We start from the raw sequence: 15,739 nt of genomic DNA on the forward strand, positions 1-15,739 counted from the left end.
CTGTCGGGACGCTTCTACATTATTCGTGCACCGACTGTTTTATCACGCTGCACGAGTTGCATATTGTTGTTGGTTAACTACTGGCCACTTATGTGTTTGAGAACTCCGCACCATTTGCACAATCGTCACCGTGGCAGATCATTGCACTACTCGTCACTTTAAATTGCTCTGAATTGCTTGAGGACTCTGCAGCATTTGCACGACTGCCCTTATAGCCGCTTCGCTTATTATGATTGGTAAGGCATCAAAAATGTACACAAATGAAAGAAAGTTACTGCTCGACTTATCGTTACAGTTGCGACTCCTTTTCAACTAACGTGAATGCCACTGTGTTTCTGGAACTGCATATACGTCTTGCATTGGGTGGTCTTGATTATTGATGTCTGATGCCGTAGAAAAATCTTACAAATAGCTGTAACAACAAACATACACACACAGTATATCAAATAAATACTTAAGTATTTAAAACAAAAACCAGACTGGATCATAATTTGTTTGGACACAGATCTACTTGTGATTTTACATTCAAGGCCAATGCACACCTGTGAGGCTAACTTTACCTGCTCCAATATCATCTTTTATTGTTATCCTTAGCAATAATTTCTACAATACATATTGTAGTGGACAGTGCTAAAAATATTACGGATGTGTATCGATGTTTTCGATGATTGATATTATTCGGGCTACAAATATCCACCATACCACCCAGCCATAGTTATGCTTTAGTAACATAATCCATAGCAAGTCTTGGGAAACTACTGAGCCTTTGTGACACAAACAAAAACAATCTGCGTTCGAGAAATGCTGCAGCCATTCATCTGTTGCCAGCAGTTTGCGATGAGGTTCGTTCGGACATCGACGAGCTGATCTGATAGGCTGGGCCCTCGCAGTCTCATGCTTGGCCTGTCCAATCACTGCAAACGCCTGTGTTGCGCAATGGATCGCCTGCGCGTGAGGCTGAGAGAATAAACGCTCCCGTCTCAAAGTAATCGCTCTCTTTGGACTGTTGAGTGCGTGTGAGTTGTGAGTTGCTGGAAGTGCAAGCAGAGGTAAGAAACACACACACACACACACACACACACACACGTAGAAGTAACTGAGTCAAGTTTGCCAGACAAACTCAAATGTGTTTAAAATATAGACCTTGCTCCTTGCAGTGGGCATTCCTGAAAATATATTGGCATGTTATTCATCTTGTAACACACATTATATAATGCAATCACATATACATACTTCAGGACACCCGTATTATGTTGAAAACATCAGAATCCGAATTGTCTTTATTTGGGTTAGGGTTAGCGTTTTTTCCCCCCCCCCAAAAAAACAAAACAAGGAATTTGTCTCCGGTTGTTGGAGCACTTTGGAGACAGAAAGACATTGACAAAAAAAAAAAAAAGAAAACCGTCACTGAGCAGTAAAGGGTTAATAGTTAGCTGGTAATGCCGGTGCAAATTCCTCGAGCACTGAGAGCAGTTTGAAGGACTAATAGCGCAACAGTCCGCTGCAATGACCATTGTGCAAAGGGCCCGGAGACCTCAAAGGAATGTACGCAATTGAAAGTGACTCGATAATCTGAGACAATGTTGATTGTGCAAATGTTGCACAATTACGAAAGATCACGATGACTCAATTTGTACTTTGAACCCAGTCGGACGAGAGTGACTTTGCATGTTTGCACAAAGAAAGCAACGTCTGTATATCCCGAGTTGACATTTTTATCTCCAAGCATATGTCATTTGCGTTATCATGACCTGCTCACATACACTCAAGCTCCTCATGTCATGGTAAGAACTTTGCAGATGATATAAAAAGGCTCCATAGCCCTGTACAAAGGCCAGGTTATTTGTCAAATCGTTCAAAACTCTTTGCACCGTGAGAATCAAAAAAGCAGGATCTGTTTTAGAGAGAGGAGGGAAACACAAACAACACATTTATAACTGCGGATGCGGCTGTGTTCTGAAGTCAAGTAATGTTTGAGCAACCACAAAACCAACCATCACCAAAACAAACCGATGCCTGGAGGTTCCAAATATTAGTCAGGATCTTAGCCCAAAACCTTCAGGCTTCTGCTAGAAGGCAAAGAAGAAGAAGAAAAAAAAGTCAGGAAAAGCCTACCAGAACAGCTTAGCTTTATTCGGGGTTAATCGGAGGCACTTTGAATGGTGGCAGGTGTGTGCTGAATGTGATTGGTTAAGTATGAACTCTGCAGATCCCAAGCCGGAGGGGACGAGGGTGTGCAAACTTGTGCAACCACACTATCCCATTCGTTTCTTTTCAGATGCCCTCTCCAAAAGAATTCATTTTCTTCAATTGAGCTGTAAAGGTATAGGTGACCTTAGTTAGTGGAAAAACCTTTGGAAATGATTCACATTGGTCCCGTTTTTTCGATATCACAGAAAACCTGCCATTTGAACAGGGGAGTGAAATCAACTATAATGTTAAATCAAAGCAAAGAAAGCAAGAGCAAATGCATCATGTGTCACTTGTTGACAACTGCAAATCCTTTTTTACCTCCACTCAACCCCCTCAAGACCACGCCAAGGCCGAGGATGAAGATTGCTGTGATTGGTCAGAGTCTGTTCGGTCAAGAGGTTTATAAGGAGCTTCGAAGAGATGGCCACACCATCGTTGGAATATTCACCATCCCTGACAAGGACGGCAAGGCTGACCCACTGGGTAAGAACATCACATGTTGGGGCAGGGGTATTAGCATGACCTTTTATTTTGGTATCGTTGTTGCTGCAGTTTATTTTTGTCAAGATTGTCATCTGTAAGGAAGTTGCATTTATGTGCACACAAAGGTGGGTTTGACCATCAGGACGACCTCATCACTGGGGATTAGGACTGAAACCTTCGAGAAATAACAATGTCTAGTTGTCGGAGCAACATTCAATCGTGACAATTTACTGGACGCAGAGCACCTAGCTTTAAGACTGCATTTGGTTCTCCCGTCACGTGACGGTTTGTTTCTCTTTAAGTCGTAGCTTTCACAATTGCAAAGGCAGTTATTTTCGGCTTAGCTCGAACGTAGCTTCTGACATTTGAAGAGGTCGATTATATTCAGTAAGATAATTATAAACATGAGGGTGCAGGTTTAAGGATGTGGGCGGAGCTTGGCAGATCTTTTTGAAAAGCTTGCTGGGGATCAGGAGCAACAGGAGGTACAGTTCATGCAGCAAATAAATGGACAACTTTCAAACATTACTCTCTTCCTTTTCCAAGCCCAATTCCAATGAAGTAGGGATGTTGGGTTAAACAAAAATCAAAACAAATCATGTTCAACCTATATTGAATTGAATACGCTACAAAGACAAGATGTTTAATGTTCAAACTGATCAACCTGATTGTTTTTAGGAAGTAATCATTCATTTCGAATGTTATGGCTGCAACATGTTCCAAAACAGCTGGGACAGTTGGAAGCGGCAAGGCCGAAAACCAACATTGAACGCCCGTGGCCTTCGATCCCTCAGGCGGCACTGCATCGAAAACCGACATCAATGTGATATCACCACATCGTCACCATCAAATACAAAAATCCGTGTCATAATTGTGCACTGCATTGACAAAATCAGTCAAGCGCTTCCGCATTCAGTTAATGATCCATCCCTGAGGTTCACGCTCACTCAACACGTTCACCGAAGGACCGTGCGTTGTTGTTGTCACGTATTGTAAACCAGGAAAGACGGGGAGATTAAAAGATAATAACAATATAAAAAACTTGAGCTAAATTATCACCGACCTATCTCTCTCTCAGGAAGCTCTCAAACTCCGGCTTCGGTTGTGACTCGTGAACATGCGTGCAGTGAGGTCAGCTACCGAACATCCTTCCGCGTCCCCTTACGTCAGGCTCGGCTCTCGCCGGCCGCCGTGACTTTTCTGCATTCCACCGCGGTGGACAGCGTCGCTGACACCAGCACCCGCCAACCGGGCTTCCTGCTCACTCACTTTACTGTTATTGTCATCTGATTAGTGGAAAGCATCTTCGAGTGTCTTGAGAGGCGCTATATAAGTGCAATGTATTATTATTATTATTATTATTATTATTATTATTATTATTAATATTGTTATCCATTGGGGCTTACCAATTTGGGTGGGGTGACGGGTCCTGACTGTTGTTTGTGCCTATGCACCAAACAGCAGTTCAGAGTACCCGCCCTTTTTGGAGTCCTTGGAGCGGGTGCTGGAGAGCGCTTACGCTGGGGGACTACATCCTTCTGATGGGGGACTTCAACTCTCCTATCTGTGGGGTTGAGGTCACCGAGGTGGTTAAAAAGATCCTCGGTGGCAAGGCCCCAGGGGTGGATGAGATTTGCCCAGAGTTCCTAAAGGCTCTGGATGTTGTGGGGCTTTCCTGGTTGACACGCCTCTGCAACATTGCGTGGACATCGGGGACAGTGCCTCTGGATTGGCAGACTGGGGTGGTGGTCCCCCTTTTTAAGAAGGCGCACCGTAGGTGTGTTCCAACTACAGGGGGATCACACTCCTCAGCCTCCCTGGTAAGATCTTTTCAGGAATGCTGGAGAGGACGGTCCGTCGGGAAGTCGAATCTCAGATTCAGGAGGAGCAGTGTGGTTTTCGTCCTGGCCGTGGAACAGTGGAACAGCTCTACACCCTCGGCAGGGTCCTCGAGGGTGCATGGGAGTTCGCCCAACCAGTCTACATGTGTTTTGTGGACTTGGAGAAGAGGTTCGACCGTGTCCCTCGGGGGGTCCTGTGAGGCGTGCTTCGGGAGTATGGGGTACCGAGCCCCCTGATACGGGCTGTTTGGTCCCTGTACGAGAGTTTGCTCCTCATATCCGTCGGACTCGTTTCCGGTGAGGGTCGGACTCCGCCATGGCTACCCTTTGTCACCGATTCTGTTCATAACTTTTATGGACAGAATTTCAAGGCGCAGCCGAGGCGTAGAGGGGGTCCGGTGCAGACTTTGTATCGGTCCGTTGTAGTAAAGAAGGAGCTAAGCCGAAAGGCGAAGCTCTCAATTTACCGGTCGATATACGTTCCTACCCTCACCTATGGTCACGAGCTGTAGGTCGTGACCTAAAGAACAAGATTTCGCACAAGATTTCGGATACCAGCGGCCGAAATGAGGGTGTCCAGGATTCTCCCTTAGAGATAGGGTGAGAAGCTCGGTCATCCAGGAGGATCTCAGAGTAGAGCCAGTGCTCCTCCACATCGAGAGGAGCCAGATTAGGTGGCTGGGGCATCTGATTCGGATGCCTCCCGAACACCTCCCTGCTGAGGTGTTCCGGGCACATCCCACCGGGAGGGGAGACCCCGGGACGACCCAGGACACGTTGGAGAGACTACGTTTCTCGGCTGGCCTGGGAACGCCTCGGGATCCGCTCGGAAGAGCTGGATGAAGTGGCCGGGGAGAGGGAAGTCTGGGCGTCCCTGCTAAAGCTACTGCCCCCGCGACCCGACCTCGGATAAGCGGTAGAAAATGGATGGATGGATGGATGGATTATTAGCCATCCATCAATTTTCTGGACCGCTTCTACTCACGAGGGTCGCGGGCATTCTGGAGCCTATCCCAGCTACCTTCGGGTGAGAGGCGGTGTACACCCAGAACTGGTTGCCAGCCAATCGCAGGGCACATATAAGCAAGCAACCATTCACACTCACATTCACACCTATGGGCAATTTGAGAGTCTCCAATTCATGCATGTTTTTGGGATGTGGGAGGAAACCGGAGCGCCCGGAGAAAAGCCACGCAGGCACGGGGAGAACATGCAAACTCCACACAGGCAAGGTCGGGATTTTAACCCTAGTCCTCAGAACTGTGAGGCATATAGGATAACCAGTTGTCCACCGTGCAGCTATTATTATTGTTATTATTATTATGAAATTATAAGCTTTAATAAGTTACTGAATCGATTTCCAAACACTGAATCGTTTCGGATTGCATCGTTCTAGATGAACCAATATCGTCCTCGAATCAAATTGGCAGCCACGAATCGTGATGCCAAAATAAATCGTTACACCGCTACCGTGGATGGAATCAATACTTTTGGAACACAAACAAACCTGGTAACACCCTGAGACAAAGGCTGGTACACCCCAAAGACCAGATACCACACACACAGAAAAGCAATCTGGTGTATATGGTCGAGTGCAGTGAGGAACGCACAGATACATACATTGGGGAAAGCAAGCAACTACTGAGCAGATCCATGGCACAAGCCAGACAGGCAAACTCCTCAGGTGAAGACTCGGCTTTCCACCTGCACCTCCAAGAGTAACAGCACTATTTTGAGGACAAAAATGTGTATATTCTGGACAGGGAAGGGTTGAAAGAGGGGGCAAGAGAGGCCATATACGCAAAGGTGGAAAAACCATCACTTAACAGAAACTCAATAATTCTGCCTCCAACAAACAGCGCGGCTTCCTTGACCGTTAGGTGACGCCACAACCACTTTACAACTGAATGGAATATCAATGAGAGAGTTTCCACCCAACGATTCTGGTGGACTGACAATGGCCTCTCGGCCAGACGGCTTAATGGCTCTTCCCCCTTTTTTTGTATTCCAAAAGAATGATTCCATACGTGGTTTGGGGCATGCCTCGAAGTTGGAGCAGAAATAGTTTAGTCTTGCACACAAACACTGGCTACTGCGTCCTAGCTAAGCCTTGTTGCATGAATATATATATATATATATATATATATATATATATATATATATGTATATGTATAGCTAATGCCATGGCACATGGCTTGTTGAACTGGCTTAAAACTGCTTTCACACAAATAGTGGATAGAAAGGGAAAGCCGCCTGGTCATTTGGACAAATTCCAGTTCGACATTCGGGTTTCAAGTGGGGATATGACATGGCAAAAACTTGACTTACCTGACAAATACAGTCCATCCATCCATTTTCAACACCGCTTAGCCTGGTTAGGGTCGTGGGGCGCTGGAGCCTAACCCAGCTGACTTGGGGCGAAAGACAAATAGAGTTTAAGAGTTAAATCATGTTTTTACCACAGCTACAGAGGCAGAAAAGGATGGAGTCTCCGTGTTCAAGTTTCCTCGCTGGCGTCTAAAGGGCCAGGCCATACCTGAGGTTGTGGCCCAATACAAAGGCACAGCTGCTGAACTGAACGTCATGCCCTTCTGCTCCCAGTTCATTCCCATGGAGGTTATTGACCATCCCAAACATGGCTCCATCATCTACCACCCCTCACTGCTGCCTCGCCATCGGGGAGCCTCTGCTATAAACTGGTGAGTGATACACAGTATATGTTCTCAAGTCTATATTTCATCCAGTTTTTTTTTACCCGTTATCTCGTACCCAACAGGACCTTGATCCACGGTGACAAAAAGGGCGGGTTCACCGTGTTCTGGGCTGATGATGGACTTGACACAGGACCGATCCTGCTGCAGCGGGAGTGTGATGTTGAAGCAAATGATACTGTCAACACAATCTACAAAAGATTTCTCTTCCCAGAGGGAGTCGAAGGCACTGTAAGTGTGGTAAAGCGGGACTGCATATAGTCAGAGTAAGTGTTGAAATTGCAGAGATGGAAAACTCAAATATGACATATTTTCCACAAAGCAGGAGAGTTCAGTTACATTTGGTATTGTATGCACATTTTGCATTTCATTTTCTCTTTATCTTAAATTGTAAATCCATACATCAGTCCAGTTCGATAAAGGAGACCAAGTGTTCCCTTGTCTCTGGCCACCTTTTTCCAGCTCCATCTGGAGGTAGAAGTACCGTAGGCCTGCCCTGGGACATCCTCCTAGTTGGACATGCTTGGAGTACCTCCTAAGGGAGGTGTCCAGGCAGAGGTGGCGTAACCAGGAGGCACCCACTTGTTACCCTATTTGCACCTATCCCTAACACATCCTGCGAAGAAAACTAATTTTGGCTGCTTGTATTCGCGAGCTTGTGTTTTTGGTATGTGCCAGTGATAGAGGGCGCCAGGGCACTGCCCTACCCAGAACTGTTGCTAAATATTTTTATCTATAGCTCTGGCCCTACAAGGCATAATTGGTACCATATTACTTTCCTTGAAGACACATTTATTTACATTTTTTGATTTCAAGCTTTACATTCCATCATACCTCTGCAATGTTAAATGTTAAATGTACCTCTGCGGCACGGTGGATCCCCCCGGCCCCGCCTGTGTGGAGTTTGCATGTTCTTTGCATGTTGCCTGCGTGGGTATTCTCCGGGCACTCCGGTTTCCTCCCACATCCCAAAAACATGCATGGTAGGTTCATTGACGACTCTAAATTGCCCGTAGGTGTGCATGTGAGTGCGAATGGTTGTTTGTTTGTATGTGTCCTGCGATTGATTGGCAACCGGTTCAGGGTGTACCCCGCCTCCTGCCCGATGATAGCTGGGATAGGCTCCAGCACGCCCGCGACCCTAGTGAGGAGAAGCGGCTCAGAAAATGGAAGGATGGATGAATTTGTACAATATTTTTGTGTTAATAAGAGTGGTTAGTACATCTGCCTCACAGTTCTGAGGGACCGGGATTCAAGTCCCGGCCCCGCCTCTGTGGAGTTCAGGCTCCAGCACGCCCGCAACCCTAGTGAGGAGAAGCGGTACGGAAAATGGATGGATGAATAAATACAAAATATCAATAAATCACACTCAGGCTCTGTTTGAAAAAATTGCACTTAAACAAATATGAAACATTTGGCACATCCAGTAGGTGTTGTCATTAACCCAGTAAGAAGCTCAAAAAAATGTCTGAAAGCTTGCCAAGTTTAAATTAATTAAAAAAAAAACACCACGTCTGTACTCGAAAGCATTTGGGCTTTGTCACTGTTTTTAAATCCGATGCCATACATTTTAATGTCACTTATTTTTTTAGTCTTTAATTCCTGTATGAATGTTGTCTTATGTACTGTATAATTTCTGCTGCCTCTTAGCCTTTGAAAAAGAGATTTTATCTCTTAAGCTTCTACTTGGTTCAATAAAGAATAAATCAAATGTAAGATAAGGCCCGCCCTCGAGTTGTTGGACTGTGATGTGAGACCTTTACCTGTCAATCAAAGGAAAGTCCCACCACTAATATACATATAGTTTAACTCAATACTTTGTAATGAAACCTTTGTTTGAAATTGCCGAGGTCAAACGTTTGCTCTAGTTCTTGACCAGAATTGCACACACTGTAGTAGCTATTTTCGCCCAGTTTTCCATGCAGATCTTCTCTCGATCTGTCATGCTTTGGTGCTGTCCCTGCCCAACATAGACTTGGAACTCTCACCGCAGATTTTCTAATGAGTTGAGGACTGGAGACTGGCTAGGCCACTCTAGGACATTGAAATGCTGCATAAAGTACCACTCCTTGGTTGCCCAGGCTATGTGTTTGGGGTTGTTCCATATTCATTGCTCTTATGGGGGAAGGTTTTTTTCCCCCCAAAAGATCACGATACATGGGCCCAGTCATCCTCTCCTTAAGACGGATCAATCGTCCTGTCGCCTTTGAAGAAAAGCAGCCCCCGGAGTATGATGTTTCCAGCCCCATGCTTCACATGGTTGGGATGCCACTCATCATTCTTCTTCCTCCAAACGTGGCAAATGGACTTTATACCAAAAAGTTCCATTTGGGTCTCATCTGACCACATGACATTCTCCCAATCCTCAACTGGATCATCCTGACGGTCACCGGCACACTTTGGACGGGCCTGGACACGTGCTGGCTTAAGCAGGGGGACCTTTTGGGCGCTGTACAATTTGAATCCATGATGACGTAGTGTGTTACTAATAGTAACCTTTGTAATTGTGGTCCCAGCTCTCTTCAGGTCATTGACCAGGTCCCCCATGTAGTTTTGGGGTGATCCCTCACCATTCTCAAGAGCATTGATACCCCACAAGGTGAGGTGGAGCCCCAGGTTGAGGGAAATTGTCAGTCATCTTGTATTTCCTCCATCTTTTAATAACTATGCCAACAGTTGATCTCCTCTCATCAAGCGGCTTGCCTATTGTAGAGTAACTCATCCCAGCCTTGTGCAGGTCTACAGTTTTGTCCCTGGTGTCCTTAGACAGCTCTCTGGTCTTGGCCATGGTGGAGAGGTTGGAGTCTGACTGTTGGAGGGTGTGGACAGGTGTCTTTTATACAGATATGGAGTTAAAACAGGTGTCATTAATACAGGTAATGTGTGAAGGATAGAAAAGCCTCTGAAAGATGAAGTAACAAGTCTGTGAGAGCCAGAATTCTCGTCGATTTGTAGGTGTGTAAATATTTATTTGTCACAAGGTAATACACATAAATTATTTAAAAATCATACAATGTGATTTCCTGGATTTTTTTTTCACATTCTGTCTCTCACAGTTGACAGTGCCTATGATGAAAATTACAGACCTCTCTCATCTTTTTAAGTGGGACAACTTGCCCTGTCCAAATACCATTCTTCCCTCCACTGTAAAATGTTAGAAATGTCTTTATCTAGTGATGTCTTTCCCAAAATTCTTCATTCCTAACATTGAAAATAACACATTAACTAAATAATATCAGTCTTTGCAATGTTGTGCAAAAGAAAAAGAAAGCAACAGTTTACAATCCAGATTGACAATAATCACCTTCCGTTGTTTCCTCTTTAGGTTATTTTGCTAAGCAGCCCTTTAAAAAAAATAATTTTGCCATAAAGTTTCTGCATTCCTTCATTTTATCCTCCACAGCCCATGCCACAAAGTTATTTCAAATTTTAAGTCGAACTACCAGCTATAGCTGACTAAACTTCCTATGGAAGGCTTGTCAGGATAAGTATGTGGGCACAACTCGACTTGGCACCAGGACACCTTTCTTCACCTGTCATCGGACTTGCGGCCACATGTCTTGGAGACTCGGGTGAAGAGAGGGGCGGAGCTTTCAACTGAACACCACCTGGTGGTGAGTTGGCTCCGACGGTGGGGGAAGATGCCAGTCCGACCTGGCAGGCCCAAACATATTGTGAGGGTCTCCTGGGAACGTCTGGCAGAATCCCCTGTCAGAAGCAGTTTAACTCCCACATCCGACAGAACTTCACCCACGTCACGGTAGAGGCGGGGGACATTGAGTCCGAGTGGACCATGTTCCGCGCCTCCATTGCTGAGGTGCCCGTCCGGAGCTGTGGCTGTAAGGTGGTCAGTGCCAGACACTCTTAGCTAACTAATCCTTTAAAATAAGCCCGACTCCATTTCTCTTCCCATCTTCACGATGGTAAACTATTTTAAACCCTGCCCCTAAACTTGTAGCCTTACTGCCTTTCCACCTGCTCTCCTGGACACACAACTTAGCAACCTTTCTCCTAATCATCATGTCAACCAACTCCTAAGAGTTTCCCCCGTGTAGGTGTGGTTCCAGGCAGCAAGTCAACTGCACAGTCATAAGGTCTGTGGGATGGAAGGGATTTGGCACTGGACTTGGAAAAAAACTTCTTTAATTTCATGGTAACAGGTGGGCACTTGAGATAAGTCAGAATCCACAGATGAGGTCTTTGGAATTTCATTAGAAACATATCCCTGAACATTACATGGAGGCTTGAAACAGTTCTGGGTGCAATTGCTGCCCCATGACATATCATGCCCAGAGGACCAGTCAATGTGGGGGTTGTGTAATTTCAACCATGGGTTCCCTAAAATAAGGTCATAATTCATGGCGTCAAAAACATGAAAACTAATGCGTTCCGAGTGAGAATCAGGAAATGTCAATGTGAGTGTTTGGGTGCGGTGAGTGATCTTGCCCATAAAACCGCCGTCTGCAGCATCGGTGTTGTGGTGGCGTCTTACTTGAAAGGTTCTAAGGTGCATACGTGCAACGAGGAGGGAGTTGAGTAAATTTGTGTCAGAACGAGAGTCAATCAATACAGATGTATGAATCTCTTGATCAGGAGAGCATAGTGTCACTTTAGAAAGAACCCGGTTAGGGTCTTCTTTCATGAAATTTAGACTCACCGCTCCCGGCAACCTTGACGTGACAGTTGCTCACCCAACTGCCCACAGTAGAAGCACCGCCCTTCCCTCAGCCAGCATTGACGTTCCTCAGGGGAGAGACGGAACCTGCCCAGTTGCAAGGGTTCATCCGTGGTGACGCTAGTCAGTGGATTGAGACCGGCAACAGGGGATATGCCTTGGTTTGCTTGATCACCGAGGCTCGTCCTCCAAGTGTGCGGTGACGCATCCCTCCGCCGATCTCCGTCCAGCTCGCTTATCCAAAAGCCTTTTTGTCGATTTTTACGGCGAGAGCGATGAGAGCGTCCAATTCGGTCGGCAGGTCTAGTGGGACCAAACAATCCTTGACAGCGGGGGATAGTCCTTGAAAAAATGCATCAAGTAGTCCCCTGTTGTTCCACTGACTCTCAGCTGCTAGAATGCGAAACTCAATCGCGTAATCTGACACCCTGCGCTTGCCTTGTTGTAAGGTGACAAGGGCGCGAGCAATCTTGCAATCTGCTGTGGAAGACTGAAAAACTTTCTCCAGAATCTTTACGAAAGAAGCCCAAAAATGACATGCGGCGGAATTGCGGCTCCATTCAGCAGTAGCCCACGCCTCCGCACGACCAGTCAGGTGGGAAATGACAAAAGCAATCTTTGCCCGCTCGGTGGGGAAGACGGCTGCCTGCAGTTCAAAGTGGAGTTCGCACTGAGTGAGGAACGGTTTAATATTCTCAGAATCTCCAGAGAACCTCTCCGTTCGAGAGAGCTGTGGGCAGACAGCAGCAGAGGTGGCAGGTAGCTGCATGGTGACTGCTTCACATGGAAACGTTGGTACAGTGGCGGCATCATGCAAGCTGGTTCCTTCTTCTGAACCATATTCATTAGAACTTCAAACTGTGAGGCCACCTGTCTCATCATAGTGTCCTGATGCTCGGACAGTCCCTTTTGAAGGTGGAGGGCAGCAAGCTGCTCATCCTGCTTCGAGAGGCGTTGACCCTGCGCTTGAAGGGCTTTGCGCACCGGGTCTGACTCTGCTGGGTCCATGTTATGGCCAGTTTGTTCTGTCATGAACGGAACAAAGGACAGGACCCAAAATACACGACTCCAATACAAATGGACAGTTTCACAAAAAAATATGTTTAATAAACAAGCAGAGGTCGGTACACAGGCAGGCAATCTGAAAAGGCAACAGTAGCCAAAAAACGTGAGGCAAAGAGGCAAGGTCAACAATCGGAACAGGGTCTAGTCATACTAAGAGTCTGTGACGTGGAAACAAGGACTGCTGGAACGTGACAACAAGGTACAACGAACCTGCGACCAGGAAGAATGAGACAGGAGGTTAAATGCATGGGGTCATTAGGGTGAACGAGGCACAGGTGGGGAAGATGCTCTCAGGAGCAGGTGTGTACGAGACCGGGGGAAGACAACAAAAAGAACACACACTCATGACAGATAATGTTTTAGAACAAGTGATGAACTGTTCCAAGAATTCCAAATAATAGGCTGAAATGTTCGTCAATGCAATAAATGAATTTTTTTTTTTTTTCCCGGGTGGCCAGTTGTCGGGGCGCCTCGGTGGGGCAGGCGGACGGCCTTGGGTCCCTCGGTGTGGGACATGTCGACCTTGCCTGACTGAAGTGATTTATTATTTGCTGCAAATCAGCTAGCACAGACTTTGCAATAGCTTTGAAAAAATCAGACGGTATTGAGTCAAGACAGCTCGTTGATGGTTTCAGCTGCTGAACCGTTTTCTGTCCAGTTTTTTGGTCAACTGTAAATTTTGATATGGTAATAGAGTTTTTCCTGGGTGGCTTCAGATGTAGTATAATTTTGCTGATTTGTGCTAATGTTTAACCTGATGGATTGTATTTTTTCACGAAAATAACAAGCACATTCATTGCATTTATCTGCTGTTAGGACTTCTGGAGCTATCTGATTCAGGGGGGTTGTGTGCTCGTCAACCACAGCAAACAGAGTGCGAGTATTGTTGAAGTTCTTACTGATGATTTCAGAAAATAGTTGCCGTCTTGCCCTGACTAACTCTTGGTTAAAATGACAAAGACTTTGTCTGTAGAGGTCAGAGTCAATTTGGAGTTTAGTTTTTTTCCACTTACGTTCTGCTTTCCTCCACTTTGATTTAGAGGTCTTTACCATAATTGTGCTCCTTCACGGTGTTCTCGGTCGCCTCAAGAAGGTCACGTGACAGAATGATGTCGTCAACATGAACCATTAACTTAAATATTAGTGTAGTTGAAGCCACATTAAATCCGCAACTTAGTGCAGACTTGACCTGCCAACACAGGACAGTAAGCACCTAAACGTAAAAAAAAAACATTCTCAGTACACTTCTCTAAAGATGCTTAACTGATAGATGGATGCCGATTGTGGTCCATGAAGGCAACTGTGTGTGTGTGTGTGTGTGTGTGTGTGTGCGTGCGTTTGTGCACGTAAATGTGAAAGTGAGTGCCGCTATGATATTGGGGCCATACACACATACAAACCATTGCTCCAACCATCGTAATTTTGATGTGAAGAGCGATAAAAGATTATGCAACGAGCAAAACTGTGGGTGATTGACAGGTGAAAGGGAGAGAAGCACGTACTTACGTGACGTCAGCCGTGCAGCGCGTTAAACCGGCTCACAGTCCGGACTGCAGACGAAGTTGAAAGTTCTCACTTTTCATCGTAAATATTATTTAAAATAACTATTGTAAGTCCTTCAGTGAGTCAGTCCTTACCATCCATGACTTTGGTATGAATAATTAAACCACAATGCATTGCGCGCATAACAGGCCAGTAAAACGCTATTCTTAATGTGTAAATAAAAAAGTAACAACAATTAAATACACTTTTTACTAAGGAAAATAGCAAAAATAGTCTGGCGATAGTGAAATTGTGTCTTTCTTTGCACTTTTATGGTACTGTACCTTCACTGTGCATTGAAAACAATCACCTCGCAATCCCAATCACTGGTGTTGAATACTCACCACCAGCCACAAATTAATACTTAGTGAGAGACATGGATGACTCATAAGTAACTATTGCTGGTTTGAAGAAGTAAGTGTAATCTAATTACTACCCCGGGAAAAATAACGCGTTACTTTGCCCCTTACTCAAAATGGTGGCATTTTGGAGTCGCGTTACCGGCATCACTGCTCGTAAGTGAAGGTATCACTGTATATCTATTGTGACACCAGTCCTGGAAACTTTCTGACACACCTCGTACATTTGAAATATTTTTTTTTTTCTGGTTACAGGTAGAGGCAGTGAGGTTGATTGCAGAGGGCAAGGCTCCACGGATTCCACAGCCGCAAGAAGGAGCCACATATGAGTGCATCCAGAAAAAAGACAATGCAAAGGTAACACATTTTGAGGCAAACACCTCCTATTGGTTCCTGTTTTTATGTTCTTCAAGAAGTAAACTTTTATTAAATACTAATATAAAACCCCAGCGTCTTACTCAACAGTGAGGTCACAGGCTCTGTGGGGAGTCTATCTGCCATGATTGGTTGAGATGGTGAGGCAGAGTAGAGGGACAGAGAGTCAAGACAGAGAGAGAGAGAGAGCGAAAGACAGACAGACAGAGAGAGAGAGAGAGAGAGAGCGAGAGAAGAGTTGAGCAACCAGAGGAAGGACGAGAACAATGGGCAAATCAGTCCCATGATTTAGTTTCAGAAAACCTTTATCTTGGCGGGACATTTAAGGGAGCAGCTGAGCTGCACAGTTATTGACACAAGTTTACAACATAAATAACAAAAAAAAAAGTTAAGTACTGGTACAAATAAAATTAAGTACTACTGAAGGTCTGCGTTCTGAGCATTCGAAAGGAGAAGAGGTTCATCTGGGTCCCACTGGCCAGACATTGTAGCCTG

At 45.5% G+C, this 15,739-nt stretch overlaps 1 protein-coding gene across 2 annotated transcripts in view; it reads left to right on the plus strand.

Annotated features, from left to right (window-relative positions):
* Nucleotides 1-957: 957 nt before the first annotated feature.
* aldh1l1 (aldehyde dehydrogenase 1 family, member L1) overlaps nt 958-15,739 on the plus strand; it is a 48,979-nt gene continuing 34,197 nt past the window's right edge. The window contains exons 1-5 of one of the 2 annotated variants that reach the window (XM_061688361.1): nt 958-1,049; nt 2,532-2,676; nt 6,982-7,216; nt 7,294-7,459; nt 15,125-15,226. In XM_061688361.1, the coding sequence (XP_061544345.1) occupies nt 2,550-2,676; nt 6,982-7,216; nt 7,294-7,459; nt 15,125-15,226 (630 nt within the window). In that variant the 5' untranslated portion in view covers nt 958-1,049; nt 2,532-2,549. Of the gene's footprint in view, nt 1,050-2,531; nt 2,677-6,981; nt 7,217-7,293; nt 7,460-15,124; nt 15,227-15,739 lie in introns of those variants that run through there. The other variant, XM_061688362.1, reaches the window with a different exon arrangement.

The sequence above is a fragment of the Phycodurus eques genome, chromosome 10 (assembly GCF_024500275.1).
Source record: "Phycodurus eques isolate BA_2022a chromosome 10, UOR_Pequ_1.1, whole genome shotgun sequence".
In the NCBI taxonomy this organism is placed as follows: domain Eukaryota; kingdom Metazoa; phylum Chordata; class Actinopteri; order Syngnathiformes; family Syngnathidae; genus Phycodurus; species Phycodurus eques.